Source organism: Cyprinodon variegatus, unplaced genomic scaffold (genome assembly GCF_000732505.1).
Source record: "Cyprinodon variegatus isolate N-32 unplaced genomic scaffold, C_variegatus-1.0 Scaffold283, whole genome shotgun sequence".
NCBI lineage: Eukaryota > Metazoa > Chordata > Actinopteri > Cyprinodontiformes > Cyprinodontidae > Cyprinodon > Cyprinodon variegatus.
In genome coordinates, this window is record NW_015150736.1 from 528,585 (window position 1) to 546,019 (window position 17,435).

General features: G+C 38.2%; 1 protein-coding gene across 1 annotated transcript in view; it reads left to right on the top strand.

Annotated features, from left to right (window-relative positions):
• Positions 1-17,435, top strand: part of pigg (phosphatidylinositol glycan anchor biosynthesis class G) — a 149,783-nt gene that overhangs the window by 9,967 nt on the left and 122,381 nt on the right. The window contains exons 3-4 of the mRNA XM_015383372.1: positions 6,282-6,491; positions 7,918-8,106. Coding sequence (XP_015238858.1) covers positions 6,282-6,491; positions 7,918-8,106 — 399 coding nt within the window. The remainder of the gene's footprint in view (positions 1-6,281; positions 6,492-7,917; positions 8,107-17,435) is intronic.

Below are 17,435 nucleotides of genomic sequence, written 5' to 3' on the forward strand. Positions count from 1 at the left end.
GTGTTGTTGGCAGCAGCAGAGCTGATATTTCTCTCCAGGATGGCGTCACACCCAGGAACAGACCAGATGAAGCTAGAAAATGGAGAGAGAGCCTAAAATTAGATATCGAAATAACAGATTCTACAGAGTGGGAGAATAGAGATAGAGTAAAACAGAATGATGAAATAGGGGTCCCTATGTCCTCCAGAAGTCTAAGCCCATAGCAGCATAACTATATAGATAGCTCAGGACAGGTTTGGATCTAATAATCTGTGATACCGGGCATTTGCCCGGTGGGCCGGTCCTAATTTCAGCGTGTGAGGGCCGGCCCTCCTTAAATCATACCGGCCAAAACTCTTACTCTCCGGCCGAAGCCTGTGACAATAAGTAACTCTAGCAGGTCAAGAAGTAATACAATGTTAACTAACTAAATGATGCATGCAGTATATATAGCCCTTCTTTGTCATGGACATTCTTGTGACAGTTGGCTTATGGTGTAATTTTCTATTTCTTCACACTGTAAAATCCTTGTGACAAACAAAATTATAATAAAACTAAAATGCTTTCTTTCAACCAAGCTATGATGTTCCTCTTATATTTGACGAATTTGTGTTGGAATATTTAGCAAAAATATGTTGCGGGGCATGATGGGGTTTTGCATCTAAAGGCTAATATTAACGTGCATTGTTGCCAGGTTGGGATGTTTGGCTTCGTCCAAGTGTGGACGTCATGCAGCAGCATCCGTATTAGTCCGTATTAGTAACCAAAGCCAGTAAAAGCCAGTAAAACCGCATTATAGGAGTCTTGGTGATGGTTGTCGTGTTATGATAGAAGATAGATCGGTTAATCCAAAATGTGTGTTCGTATTGTGTTTCACATTTGAGATGTACGGGTATGACTGTGCTTCTTTTTCTTTTTTTCCGGGGGGGGGGGACATATAGTCACCAAAACACAGGAGAATGACGGCTGGGTCTTTGACTTGCTTCATGCTTGGAATGCAATGGGCCTTCATTTCTCTAGAGTGAGGCTCCATAACTGACAAAAATGCCTGTACAGAAAAAAAAAAAAAGTGAAAGTCTGGTTGCTCTGATTAAATCTGTTTTGTGGTTGACATTATCTGAAAATTTGCAAAGGAATGTTGATTTATAGTTTGGAAGCAATAGTCCCATGTTGGCGTGGGAATATCAGCATATTTCCAGGAAGCTTGCAGATTACCAAAACCACCTTGGTTTAGTCTAAGATGCAGATGACAAAACAGTTTCTGAGCAGCAAATGGTTCAGGTCGAATATTAAAGGGCGCCGAGCGGAACCGATCATTTCCTGCGCTCAAAGGCTGCTCCTGAGTGAAAGAATAAGACTACTTTTTCCCCTCATGATGCACTTTCACACAGAAAGAGAAAAGGTCCAAGTAACAGAGTATCTCCCAGGAGTGGTTCTGGAAAAAGGTCATTTGTTTACCAGAAAAGGTTAAAAACATTTCCAATATGGCTGTAGAACAGTAGACATGCTCAAGAATTGGATGGGCTACAGGAAAACAGGCAAACAGATTGTTAAGAAAGCAGAATCTGCAGCCCTGATTATAATAATGCATCCACACCGAACCCAATGAGGATGCACCAAACCCAGCAGACTGTCTGCAACATTTGCATGTTACAGTTTGCTTTTCACCAAAGTTGCATGGCCAATGAGGTCAAGGTTTTACCCACTTAATGGCCTCAATAAATATGAGCAGTCTACTTAACTTTTTTAACCTGCCATTTGCCATCAATTTTTAAACCCAGATGTTGTATTTTGAATAGATTAATATATAGACATCCATATCAGATATTTAAAAAAAAAAACATTGTTGCATTTTTGGAGCTTTTTTTTCTGTGTAGGTGGTGCTTGTTTTCTTTGAAGAGGTTGTTTCTACAGATCAGCTAGAGCGCTCCTCAAACAGCGCCGCAGATTGAAACAAACAAAGATAAAGTGTTTTGTTTGCAAATGTTAAAGCTGATAAGAGGAACACAAAGCTTGGATGTAAAGTGGAAGACAGGATTATAGAGGCATAAGCGAACACGCATCAACACTGAGAGAGTAAGACGGTGCTTTATTGGGTAGAATTCCCCTGCGCATCCCCCTCAGTAGTCATCATTCACCATCGGGTCCTACTCACACTGTAAACACGGCTAATCTCTGTGTATTTTCGAATGCTGAAGGACGTCAGGCTGTGTTCCTGGCAGGTCATGGGTGTTAAGTGACAGGATTCCCTGTTCATATCTGCATACTTTGGTCTGCTTCCACGAGCGGAGCAGAGTCTGTTCTAAAAGCTAATATTGTTTTACCATGCTCGGCAAAAATCATTTGTTGCTCTTCAACTTTCTCTGGTCCCCACAGAGCACAGTCTAGACTAATTCTTATTGTTCTGAATTGATCTATTTCTGCTGAAACTACCCTGAACATTCGGCTGAGAGAAGCTTTTCCTTAAGCCTTGCTGAATCATAACATTGAGTGGAAAAATATCTACATCCCACACCAAACTGAACTGAAAATGGATAACATTTGAATTGTATCGCATCATAACGAACTTAGTTTTACTAATGGCATATCATCAGTAATCCCTACATAACCCTGAAGGAGGAAAGAAAATAATACATGGACTTCCAATTTGGGGATAAAGAAAAATCTGCAAACTAAGCTTTTCCTTTCCATTGAATTATCTTCTAAATTAAATCCAGAGTAACCTATAAACTTTGAATGTCACCTACTTAGTCAGGAAGTTAGCTTTTAAAGGTCTTTGGCTGCGTCCGAACGTCCGCCCTAATCACTATATAGGGCACTATATAGTTGTTATGCCATTTTAAATGAATGTCTGAACGTCTACTGGATGAAAAAGTAGTGAACTCAAAATTTACCTCAATGCAACTTGAAAAGTAGTGATCATCCTTGGTCACTAGATGAGCAGATATATCCCGGAATGCTTTCAAAGTGTTATGGGATTTGCTGTCACAGCGGCTCGCTGTCGCTATCCGACAGCGAGTTACCTGATAAACAGGAAGTGAAAAGTAGAGATCACCTGTCTGAACAGCCATTGAACTGAGTTCACTATAAAGTCCACTATATAGTCCCTGCTACATATGGTGATTGAGGGATTTAGGGGTTAGTGTGGACGTTTGGACGTTTAGTGTCAGGGTTTCCGCAGGTCATTAAAAATCATTAAAAGTCATAAAATTATTATTTTTTAAATTAAGGCCTTAATTGGCATTACATTTCATTAAATGTGTTTATTGTGGCATTTAAAATGCTTTATGAAAAAAAAAATTATAAAAAAATTTTGTCAGACATATTATATCATGATATATTTGCGTGGAACACATTTTAACAAAAGTGGTTGGGAAAAGGAGGAATTCGGGACATGGCCTGTCGACGGGTACCTGTTGGTGGCATTAAAAATATTTCTAAGAGCATTAAAAGAACATTAAAAAGCATAAAATTTGAGTTATTCATTCCTGTATAAACCCTGAGTGAAGGAATTAGAAGCAGAAATCTATAAATGATGAAAAGCACATGAAGTCCTATTTGCAGTTTGGCAAAAGCCATGAAAGGGGACCAAAACCCTGTGATCTGATCAGATGAAACATGCAACACTTTGACTTTTGTTAAAAGAAAACAACTTAAAATGATTAGCTGTTATCAAAGTGAAAAAACCCTCCCCATCATCGTGCTGCTGGGATGCTGTTCTTCAGTCCACTGACAGCCTTCATCTGTTTCAGTTATTGTAAAAAAAATAACTTGATATGAATAAGAAATGCAACATGAAAAATTGTGTCTCTAAATGTTTAAGGCTGAGAGATGCGTGTCCTAAACTGTTCACTGCCCTGATTGCCGCAAAAGTTGCTTCTAAAAAAAAAAATGTTGGGCCTGAAAACAGCAAAATTTTTATAAAACATATTTAAAGTATGATTGCAGGTGGAAGACACCACTGATTCTACGCTATGTTTTATGAAAGTTTCTTTATGTTTTGGATTTTATTTACTTCGTTTATTATTGCACTGTTTTTGAATTTGTGAATTTATTAAATGTTTAACGAAAGCAAATAAAAAATTACTGAAGCACATAAAAACTGAGCAAGACGATAGAAAAACAAAACAACAAAGGAACAACAGTTTACAGTATGGAGTACGGGTGAGTATTGCCATTAATGTTGCGATACGATACGTGTCTCGATACTTGGGTCATGATTAGTGTTGCGCTAATGCCATTTTTGGCCCCGATACCCGATACCTGGCTGTGCAGTATTGGCCGATACCATACCATACCGATACCATCTGTTTGAAATTGATGTGTGTGTCTATATATGAAGAACTGCATACTACTTGGATGTAAAATAATTACCATCATGGCTTTGTCAAGCTGCTGCCTACCTTTATGAAGCAGGAAAAAGATTAATACAAAGTGAATCCAGTAGAACTTTTTATTGCCTACCTGGAATGGGTAACAATAGTTGAATAAACTTTTGGCTCTCAAAATGGTATCGGTGCCCTATTTGTTGGTGCTCGCCGATAACGATACCACCATTTTAGTGCTGGATCGGAACCCCGCCCAATACTGGTTTCGGTGCAAGAGGTGCTAGTCACAATGCAATATTATCAAAATATTGAAATATCACTATATATTCGATACTTTACCCAGCTATCAAAATGAGACTTATAGATATAAAGGCAAGTGTTTATGTTCATCAGAATCCATGTTGTTTGGAACTTTTGTTTGTGCTAAGCTAACATTAGCCTTGCTGTTTATATAGAGGGAACTGAGGCTTGAATGAGCTCTTGTTTAAGTTGAACAGAAACATTTACAATCAGTTTTCAGTTACTGTTCATTGACTTTGCTTTTATGTTTGAACAGATCAGCTATTAGCCTTGTCACTACCCTATCCATCCCAGAAGCACGATCCATCTTGCGCATGCGCCATCAGCTCATTTGCGCATCCAGATATAGGCCTACATCCCGGTGGCCTTGATTTTATTGTATTGAAGACAATTTTAACACGTTTTTCCCTCCCCAAAAATAGTAAGCTTACTGAAATATAATATGTCAAAGGTTAATAATGTATTTCCTGAGAAATTTCTCATTTATCTGTGCCTGATCTGCACCGAAAATGGGATCCTACGCTACTTCCGGGCGCTAACTTTTTCAGCTTTGGATTTAATCACCAATCTAGTCTTTTTGAGTTTTATGTTTTCCTTTCATGTAAACATTATGGTATATAGTGAAATCTAAAGAAAGAGACAACTAAAATGCAGATAAACATGGTTTAATCATATTTTACGGGACTGCTCTTAGCATGTGTAATGAAGAAAATGTAAAAAGCATCAAAATTGTCTCACAAAAGTTATAAAAACATTTTTTTCATTTTTTCAATGTCTATTAGCATTCTTTATTGAGTTAAGGATAGAAATAAGTAATTTTAGTACCATAATTACATTATTTATTGACACCCGGATGTATATCTGTTGTTGCATGTGTAGGAATGACCGTTTTTCCAGGACGGATCAGGTAGGGACAAGCCTAAAGAGGCTTTGCTAACGTTACTAGCGTTAGACCTCTGTAAAAAAGAGGAAGTTCTCAGGTTGTTTCCTCCTTAAAGTAACAAAAGATGACATGAGAAGGAAGAAACAGGTCTCTAGGCGAGCATTAGAGAGTCTACAGGCATATAAAAAGCAGGAGAGCAGAGAAGGAGAATGAATGATATTGAATCCCTACTGATAAAATATTCCAAAAGCATGTGAGAGTGGTTTATGTGCATTTCTATATAAAAAAAAAAAACAGCTTTTATGAAATGCACACTTTTGGTAGAATTCTGACTTTATATTGCATCATTTAATTACTTTGGTTTATAATGTCAGATCAGCAAAGTTACCTTAATAATAAATGGCCTGTACTATTATAACGCTTTTTAAAGTCAAGAGACTGGACCAAAGTGCTTTATACCACATTCAGTCATTCACACACACACTGATGGTGGCAAGCTACATTGTAGCCACAGCTGCCCTGGGGCTCACTGACAGAAGCCAGGCGCCACCGGGCCCTCTGACCACCATCATTAGGCTATTCAATGACACTGAACCGACAACCCTTCGGTTGCAGGGCAAACCCCTGCATCTGACGCCACTGTTGCCCAACAGTATATGGGAAAGTTTAAAGCTAAAAATAATGCTGCTAAATAGGCTGTGTTAAACCTGATGAAACTCTAAGGTTACATAATTCCATTAAAAGGCAATTATGATTAAAAGTGGGAGGAACTGAGTCGTGTCCCTTTGCAGGCTCTCACCACTGGCAGCATCCCAGGCTTCATCGACGTGGTAATGAACCTGAATTCTCCTGCACTCCTGGAGGACAACCTCATCTGGCAGGCCAAAACAGCAGGGAAGAGGATAGTCTTCTATGGAGACGACACATGGGTCCGCCTCTTCCCGAAGCACTTCATGGAGCACGACGGCACCACCTCCTTCTTTGTGTCCGACTACACTGAGGTCAGCATGAGTTCAATCCACCGGCGTTTGGCCGGGAACAGTCCAAGCAAAGAGTGATGGATTTTTTTTTCTGTGAATGCTGGTGAAGGATTGAAGTCCTCAGGTGCTTTATGTGATGCAGGATTAAAAAATAAAAAAAACTGATGACGAAATAAACCTGTTCTGCCATGATAGCCAAAAGATTAATGTTCAGACGCATGGCTTGGAATGAGTCACTATTAACAACAGCTTTCATCTTATAAACAGTTTGACTGATCCGGCTCTGGCTGCATGTTTACATGGCTGTCCTGCTGGAACCAGCAGGTTTACTTCCTCTAATCCAGCTGCATCTATAGACCCATTTTTCCTTAAGGGGTCTATAGATGGAGCATTTTTTGTTAGGTTGATGTAATTCAGCCTTTACTTAAGAAACCTTTGGATCCACTTGGTCAATTGTAGACCCATATCTCCATTTCTTCTTTAAAACAGAGTTTCTGCAGGTCATTAAAAATCATTAATTAATTAAGTCATTAAATTATTATTATTTTTTAAAATAAGGCCTTAATTAGCATGGAAATTCATTAAATGTGATTATTGTGGCATTTAAAATGCTTTATTTAAAAGAAAAAACAGTTTCTAAAAACAATTTTGTCAAATATATCAGATATAACTGGTTTTACGTGTTTGTGCGGAACTGTTTCCGGTCGTATGTTCCGTATGTTTCTTTATGTTCGAAAAAGAAGCTCAAGGCGGAGAAAAAAGCTAGGGAATGTGAAAATGCAATTTAGATTAGAGTTAATTATTCCTGTATAAACCCTGTAAAATTCCTGAGAAAATAGCTGTTAAACAAGTGTGTGATTTCAGAATTTTTCATGTAGTAACTTAATAGATTAAAAGTGTTTGAATACAAATGCATGCTTGTACAGAAGAGGATTAGAGCCACAGTCAGAATTCTGAGTTTTTTTCCCATACTAAACTGAAATAAAATTTAAAAATCAGTTAACTTCTGTGGCCCTAATCCTCTTCTGTATGCTTGACTTTCAGTGTTGTCTGTGAAATATTTGCAAACCTATGTCCCACTCCATGTCAATTTACAAATTTGTTTGCCTATATTAACCTAAACATTAAGGTGAGTTGTAACATGATAAATCAGAAAATGTTGGGAGGGATTTCGCAGTAAACATGTCTGTATTAAAGCTGTAAATGTGGATAATCGAACGGAGACACACAGCTGAGGTCAGTTTAATGCTCAGCAGCAATACCAGTGGGACTGAACAAGCTGTTCCTGGTTTTCTGCAGGTTTGTTGTTGCTGATCACTTTCACCACAAATGAGGCTGATTAGTTTTTATTTAGCCGGATTATAGCTGATGCTAAATCCAAACCCTGAAATAAACACTGAATACTGTCTCTGTAAGTAAGAGTGTCCCTGCTGCATTATATATATAGGTTGACAACAACGTAACCCGTCACCTGGACAGCACCCTGAAGAGAGACGACTGGGACATTCTGATCCTCCACTACCTGGGCCTGGACCACATCGGCCACATCAGCGGACCCCACAGTTCACTGGTCCAACCCAAACTGCTGGAGATGGATGACATCATGAAGAAAATCCACAGCTCTCTTGTTTCTAAGGTTGGTTGGTTTTCTCTGAACAACCTGTGAACTTTTTCAGACATCAAATGACTAGTGTGTAGCACCGTTTCCTTACAGCAAGAAGGTTCTGGGTTTGATTCCCGGCCCGGGGTCTTTCTGCATGAAATCTGCATGTTCTCCCTGAGCATGCATGGGTTCTCTCCAGGTACTCTGGCTTCCTCTCTCAGTCCAAAAACACGACTGTTAGGTTAATTGGTATCTCTAAATTGTCCGTAGGTGTGAGTGTGCATGGTTGTATGTCTGTATGTCTCTGTGTTGCCCTGCTGTCCAGGGTGTAGACTGCTGGAGATGGCACCAGCATTTACAGTGCTGTGATTTTACTTCATAAACCTCATCTGGCAGCCTTTAAGTAAGAAAAATAAACTAAACAGAGCTGTACTTCCCCCACACATATATTTGAAAATGCTCCCACTTGAAAGCGTGCTTGGAGGACAGAGGAACGTGCAGGTGGAGGTTGAGGGCTGGGCGTGGCCTGGGTGATTTAAAACGGCACGCTCGCACCTACACTAACACAAGCATGGTGAGCAGAGCGACCTGATGCAGAAATTTTCACACACAAAAGTAACCGAAAAGGAAGAACAGTGAAGTGACAAAGGTATGAAAAACAATAATGAGAGCTTATAAAGTTAGATTGTTCACATTAGAGTCTGAACTTTTACAGTTTAACATCCTTGATAAAGACATCAAAACGTGGTTTCCTCCTCCTGATTTGACTTTGAGGACTTGAAAGTATTTTAAAAACTGAAAATAGAACATTTGAAGATGAAAAAGATTTTTCAAACTGAAAAAAATTTATCCAAAAATTAATCGAAAAAATTTGTCTGAAACCAATTGTTGGTTTTCAGTTTAACTGATGAATATATTGTTCATGCGCCTATTATGTCCGTTCTCATTCCACACCCAGGATCGTCGAAGTCCGGCAGCAGTTTGAAACTGGAAGGAAAATAAAATCAGAAACTGAAAAAAATTCCAATCTGAATAGCCGTTTTAAAAACTTTTCTTTTAGTTTTAGATCCTGTTTTTCTTTTTTTTTCTCTTTTTTTTAACTAAAATTTTGACATATTAGTTTCAAATATTTTTTGCTACTATTTCCCACATCAATTTTATTTTAATTATATATTTTTTTTATTTCTTATTGAACAAACTTTATAGCCCTAGTTTAGGTCCATGGAAACGTTTCTGCCCCCTTCTGGGCCTGTGCAGCGTAAACATAGCCTGTTTCTCAATTCACAAGAACGCGACTACGGACTCGTGTCCTCGCCAAGTATGTCTTTGACGAGAACACAGGAAAGTGTGGACTCGGGGAGACTGAGAACACTCGTGACGTCACCACACGCTCAGCTCGTGTGGAGCTGCATTTCACCTCCTGTTATTAATAGTCTCTAGATAATAATAAATTCTTACTTTTTCATTTATTGGGGGAATAATGATGAACACAGTCAGATAAACACAAATCAACATTTTGCCAAATAAAACAAAAAAACTGCAATCGGAGCCAGCGGTACTTCACACACAGCTGTGCAGAGAGAGGGCTGCTGCTGACGGGCTAAGGTTAGCCCTGGCTACTGTTAGCATCGGAGGTCTGCTGGTTGCTGCGGTCCTCTCAACATGGGAACTTTTTTTAAATTTACGCACTAAATCAGTAAATGGGCCATATATTGAGGCTTGAAAGTATAATGTTCTCTCCTCAAATGATCTAAAAACATACTTTCATAGAACTACAATAGAAAAGAGAACTTTTAACTCCATACTCTTAGCGCTGTGAGCGCTCCATTGGAAGCTGCTGCTGCCGCAGCGCATGCTGGGACAGCTGTCGATCTCGAGAACAGACAAGTCTGCTCTGATGCATTCTGGGTAAAGAAGGAGGGGCTGGAAAAACATCCGGGGACAGTACTAGGACTGAGGCTGATGACGTTTCACGAGTACACGAGCACACGAGAACGCGGCTATAGTCAACATCTGGAAGGTAGCATCCAAAACCCCAAAGTTAAAGCTGAGAAGAGAGTTCAGTCCTCATCAACATCTAAAACAATCACATTAAACAGTTTATCCTGTTCTTAAACATCATTGGTTGTTTTACTTCAACTATTTTTCAGCTGGATGAGTTGAACTTTAATTAAGTAGCCGTTATGGTTAATCTATAAGCCAGCACCAGATTACAAGAACTAAAAATGCCCTTTTAGTGTTATTCAGAAAGTCATTCAAACATCACAGCCTGGTAATGCCTTGAAATACGCAAATATAAAATGACAATCAACGGGTAATAAATAACTGATCCAATCAGGGAATATTTAGCCTGATTAGTTTCTGTCCGTTTAATTAATGAGACCATTTGTAGCGCTGTCAGCAGCTGTTATGTTATCCCTTGCATCAGCCACAGAGATTTAATAAACTGTTAAGCTTTGCTGTTATCTTTGATCAGTGTTTCCCTGCAGCGTCTGACTGCAGTACATGCATATTGACTTTCCACTGTGTGTGTCCTCCTAATGGGCATTGTCTCGTTGTCATTCAGATATATAGATGCTACTTATATTGTCAAGTCATGTCTGCAAAGAGCCACAATTTCCCAACTCTTTCGCTTCAATCCGAGTTCCCTCTAAAAAGTAGAAAGAGTACAAAAAGAAAAAAATGTCTGGGTTTATTTTAGATTTGCTAATCCAGCGGTTAACATCCCAAAAGTTGTTGATTAAGTTGTCCTTTTCTAAGCTCTTGGAAAGGTAAACACATTAGATTTTCAGTGATTTTGTGTCGCTGAAATCTGATTTTCATTCACAATAAAGTTGTGACCTAAATATAAACCCTCCACTGTGGAGTCCTGCGGGTATAAACATCTTCGAGGCTTCTACAAAGACAACAGCGTTTTTCTCTGGTTCCTTCTCGCTGTGAACGTGTATTCCCGTCATATGGGAGTGTGTCTGCTGCAGATGCTGTGGGTGTTGTCTGCCGCTATATCCTGTAGGATCGACGGCTCCAGCTGCAGAAAAGAGAGACAGTTTAGGATTCAGATGACAGCCCTCCCCGCTCCATCTGTAATGTGGCACCAGTTGTCTTTTTCTGAGCATAAAAGGGGGCAGAGTGTTCTGTTACAGCTAGATTGGAGCGAAGGACCTCCTGGTCACCAGGGCCTCACGTTTGTTTTAATCTAGAGCTCAGAGCCTTAATCTGTTATTCCTTAGACTGTAGTTTTTGGGGTTGAATATGATGTTTGGTGAATTAAGTTTGGGGGGGAAAAAAAACAGAAAATAATCAAAATCTGAATTTGATTAAACTGGGAAATGCACGAGATGTGGGATGATTAAACCTCAGTTTGTTCAAAGATGGTTTATATTATTAAAAGCAAAGCATATTAGAGTTCAGCCCCTTCAGACACAGACCGGTTTGTGTNTGGGCTGACCAGCTTTCAATATGGCTGCCGCGCAACGTGTGACGTCATGTGCCCGAGCCTTATAGTCTCTAGAATTCTTACTTTTTTCATTTATTGGGGGAATAATGATGAACACAGTCAGATAAACACAAATCAACATTTTGCCAAATAAAACAAAAAAACTGCCATCAGAGCCAGCGGTCCTTCACACACAGCTGTGCAGAGAGAGGGCTGCTGCTGACGGGCTAAGGTTAGCCCTGGCTACGGTTAGCATCGGAGGTCCGCTGGTTGCTGCGGTCCTCTCAACATGATAACTTTTATTAAATTTACACACTAAATCAGTAAATGGGCCATATAGTGATGCTTAAAAGTATAATGTTCTCTCCTCAAAGGATCTAAGAATGTACCCTTATAGAACTACAAGAGAAAAGAGAACTTTTAACTTAATGCTCTAAACTCTGTGAGCGCTCCCCTGGAAGCTGCTGCTGCCGCAGTGCATGCTGGGACATCTGTCAATCTCGAGAACAGACAAGTCTGCTCTGATGCATTCTGGGTAAAGAGGGAGGGGTGGGAAAAACATCTGGGGACTTTGTCCGTTCTCGGACTTCTTGTTCTTTTGAACTGGAACAGTACTAGGACTGAGGCTGATGACGTTTCACGAGTACATGAGCACAAGAGAACGCACAAGTACACATATTGAGAACGCGGCTATAGTCAACATCTGGAAAGTAGCATCCAAAACCCCAAAGTTAAAGCTGTTTTAGATGTTAACGAGGACCGAACTCTCTTCTCAATCACATTAAACTGTTTATCCTGTTCTTAAACATCATTGGTTGTTTTACTTCAACTATTTTTCAGCTGGATGAGTTGAACTTTAATTAAGTAGCCGTTATGGTTAATCTATAAGCCAGCACCAGATTACAAGAACTAAAAATGCCCTTTTAGTGTTATTCAGAAAGTCATTCAAACATCACAGCCTGGTAATGCCTTGAAATACGCAAATATAAAATGACAATCAACGGGTAATAAATAACTGATCCAATCAGGGAATATTTAGCCTGATTAGTTTCTGTCCGTTTAATTAATGAGACCATTTGTAGCGCTGTCAGCAGCTGTTATGTTATCCCTTGCATCAGCCACAGAGATTTAATAAACTGTTAAGCTTTGCTGTTATCTTTGATCAGTGTTTCCCTGCAGCGTCTGACTGCAGTACATGCATATTGACTTTCCGCTGTGTGTGTCCTCCTAATGGGCATTGTCTCGTTGTCATTCAGATATATAGATGCTACTTATATTGTCAAGTCATGTCTGCAAAGAGCCACAATTTCCCAACTCTTTCGCTTCAATCCGAGTTCCCTCTAAAAAGTAGAAAGAGTACAAAAAGAAAAAAATGTCTGGGTTTATTTTAGATTTGCTAATCCAGCGGTTAACATCCCAAAAGTTGTTGATTAAGTTGTCCTTTTCTAAGCTCTTGGAAAGGTAAACACATTAGATTTTCAGTGATTTTGTGTCGCTGAAATCTGATTTTCATTCACAATAAAGTTGTGACCTAAATATAAACCCTCCACTGTGGAGTCCTGCGGGTATAAACATCTTCGAGGCTTCTACAAAGACAACAGCGTTTTTCTCTGGTTCCTTCTCGCTGTGAACGTGTATTCCCGTCATATGGGAGTGTGTCTGCTGCAGATGCTGTGGGTGTTGTCTGCCGCTATATCCTGTAGGATCGACGGCTCCAGCTGCAGAAAAGAGAGACAGTTTAGGATTCAGATGACAGCCCTCCCCGCTCCATCTGTAATGTGGCACCAGTTGTCTTTTTCTGAGCATAAAAGGGGGCAGAGTGTTCTGTTACAGCTAGATTGGAGCGAAGGACCTCCTGGTCACCAGGGCCTCACGTTTGTTTTAATCTAGAGCTCAGAGCCTTAATCTGTTATTCCTTAGACTGTAGTTTTTGGGGTTGAATATGATGTTTGGTGAATTAAGTTTGGGGGGGAAAAAAAACAGAAAATAATCAAAATCTGAATTTGATTAAACTGGGAAATGCACGAGATGTGGGATGATTAAACCTCAGTTTGTTCAAAGATGGTTTATATTATTAAAAGCAAAGCATATTAGAGTTCAGCCCCTTCAGACACAGACCGGTTTGTGTCGCTGTATCTATTAGCACAGTAAGATGACCTCATTCATTTTAGTTGGTGTTTTTAAATGAAAAGATGTTTCCTTCAGACTTAAATTAAAACTATTTATAAATCGGTAATATTCAATTAAACATAATGATAGGCATATTTTGTCATTTTATCTTTTTGAGTATTATTTATATTGTTTGATTTATTAATATTTTAATTTTATCTCCGTTTGAAGTCAGTTTAGTGGAAGCAGATATTCCTTTTTGTCAGAAGAAAAGTAATCATCTTCATTGATAAGTCCCAGAATTAGGAGTTTAGTGGAAGCAGATATTCCTTTTTGTCAGAAAAAAAGTAATGATCTTCATTGAGTCCCAAGTCCCAGAATTAGGTGAACAAAATAGTGAGATACGGAATAACATTGATGGATATAATGTCCAATACTGGCACTAAATAGTAAAGACTCGATACTTAAAGTAGGGCTGAATGTTAAGTAATGTAGCCTGAAACAATCGGATTAACTCTGATTAATTAAAATAACTCTCAACTAATTTAGAAATGGGTGAATCGCTAACTGGAGAATAGAGGCTCTAAAACATGCCTTTAGCTGACAGTGCAACTCACTTAGAGCAGTAATTATATCAACATTGTAAAAATATTAATAAATAAATAAACATTTTGCATTGAAGATAAAAAGAGAAAAAGTCAATATCTGTCAATATGTTCTATCCAGAACTCCTCAACTGGAAAAGTTTTATTTTCACTTGGTTTAATAAAAAGAAAAAAAAACTTCTTTAAGTAACCTTTGGCTACCCGATTATTAATGGAATAAAACGACAAATTAATCGATTAGCAAAATAATCATTAGTTGAGCCCTAAAAGAATGACACAGACACCCACACGGTGTGAGAAGTTAGTTTACAGAGGTCTAAGAACCAACAGAAAAGGCTTTTCTTGGTTCATTCTTCACACATTTTCACGAAAGCGTCAACTTCCGACAAATGAAGCCCTGTAAACACTCTTCATTTCCTCTGGCTGACTTGGATTATATTATTTGTAGTTTAAGAGTTAGTTAATATAAAAAAGACTTTTTTTAAAAAAAGTGTCATTTGAAGAGTTGTTACATCCTGGTCAAAAGATATTGGTGAAGTCTCTGCACCGGAAAAAATAAAAATCTAGATAAGTAATTTTTCCTTAAAATAAGTGCATTTGTTCTTGAATTGAGAGGGTAAAAGAGACACCTTGCCAATGGAAATAGACAATTTACACATAATATAAGATAACAAAATTGTATTGTCTTATATCAAGTGCATTTTATCTAAATATCTTATTTTAAGAGTAAAAATACTCATTTACCTATTCAAATTAAGGGTAAATGCACTTAATTTGAAAAATATTTACTTATTTCTAGATCGTTTTTTCTAGTGTGTGATGTCAGAGCCTTCAGGAGGTATTGGATTTTATAAAGAAGGGGGGAATTAATCTAATCTTTATGCGTCATCAGCGTAAAGATGAGATTAACAGGAATGAAGATATAAAACTAATGTAGAAGGTGAACAGAACAGGTCCATGGACTGAGTCCCTGGGGAACACCCGGGATTATTCAGGTTCCTTCCAGAGAAACATTTGTGCTATAGTTTACTGCTCACAACTAATGTAATTCCAATTTTTTATTGCAGTATTAAGTCCGTACCTTTGTTCTACTGTTTAAAGTGTTCAGATAAATACAGCCGGTCGCTACTCGGAAACTCAGGCCCTTTCACAAACACACAGGCTCCCATCCCTGGGCATTTGCCGGTTACCCTGAAAGTTTTAAAAATTACACTAAAATCAGGCTGATACGCTGACTTAAATAAGCAAAACTGTCACTGAAACTGCTTTAAACACATTCCTGCTTTGCTCTTAGATGTGAGAAAAAAGTTACACACAATGTGTAAAAAAAAAAAAAAACATCCAAAGAGGCTTCAGGATTTTATTGTAACGAAAACAAGTGAATCTCTCCTGTAAGCTGCAGAGAGACACCAGGTCAGGCTCAGTGGGGTTTAGTACTTTTCTTGAGGTGTTTTCTCGGCTCCCATGAGCCCTGTGACATTTCTAACAAGCTTCCAGCAGGTAAAACCACCACAGCCACTTGCTTTTCTCTATTTTTCTATGGGTTTCAGTTAAAATGAGCCATCAGGGCAGTAAAACACAGCTTCCTAATGCAAAAACGTATGAGTTAACTTTAAACAGTAGAATAAAGATGAGCTGACATGAGCCTTTATTACTAAATGCAGTCGTCGTACTTCAGATAAAACTCTCCTGTCTTCAGTAACTGTTAGTAAACGGTTTTCGATTTTTGGCTGTTTGTACCAGACAGCGCTGAAACTAAGCAGTCTTTGGAGAGGGGTTGATTTGTTAAGGATTTGGCTTTTGTTTTTCTAACATCTCAAGTAGTGTTTTTATACCAGGCCACTGAGCTATGACTCATAAAGCCTCCCTGTTGAATTAATAGTCAACTGAGGGTTCCTCTGACTCCAGTTAAAAGGGAATCACTTAAGGAAGAACCCGCGTCTGATCAAAGTCTGTCATCCCCGACAAATCAGTCACCCTTTGTGTTTGTTTGCTGCATTTGCTGTTATTTTTATTTTTTGTCTACCAAGGCTGGAAACGTGATAGAAAGAAAAATGGCCTGAATTGTTCTGTCATGGCTTTGTTTTTCGGAAGTAATGATTTAATGTCTTCCTTTTCTGGCAGCCATTCGGTGCTGCTGCCATAACAACATCTTAATGTTTCTAAACTGATTTGATCTGACACAGAATGTAGGATCCCGTTCTGAATATTAAACTTCAACAGCTGACATCTTCCTATGTTTTCAAACCATTGATCTCTATTTATTCACTGGATTGCTGATTAATAGTACGGGGTTGAAGTGAAACCAACGGCCGCCATATTGGCACTCCCTTATTAGACCGGCCGCAATGTAAACAATATGTGCGCTACAGCATCGAACAACGATGATGTTCTCATTTTCAGGGGGACTTAAGACTTTTAAATAAAGATAAATTCATCACTTTGACACACACTGGCTGTTTCATAGCATAGATTACTTTAATTTATAATTTAAAAATAGGAACATCACATTGCATAGTCATTAGGAAGTCAATCAAGTCTATAAATCATCTAATATAACATATAATACAAATTAATCACATTAAAATGAATGTGTTAAAGGAGCATAATAAGATATATGTGCTAAATTAATGATGTACATGTACATTTGAGTTGACTTTTTCAAAATGAGAAATACAACAAACACTACAAAAATGACAGCATCATCCACTTAATCAACTACTACATGGATATGTCAACATTTACTTTACTTTCTATTTTCTTACCTTAGACCCTTAGACCAATTAAAAATCAGCGTGGTCCCAATAAAGAAACTCAACAACCAGTAAAGGTCCAGAGACATTTTTAATTATAATCCGTTACTTTGAAAAGAATTTAACACTGAAATAAAATTAGGATTTTATGCATCCATGTTATACATTGAATTTTTATAAAATGTTATGAAATTCAATGTATAACATTTATATTTAAAAGAAATATATATATATATATATATATAAAAAATTCAATTTTAAAATATAAAGTGTTTTTCTGAAGTAGAGAACAACAATCGTTCAGTTTGGTAAATAGACATTTTACTGATACATACTGACACATATTTTATAAAACACCTGAACTGACCTTTTGTTTTTCTTTTTTCTGTCTTAATGTTGGCAGTGGGCTTTATGCTGCCCTGCAAGGCTTTAAACCTGGGTTTGAATGGAGACTAAGCC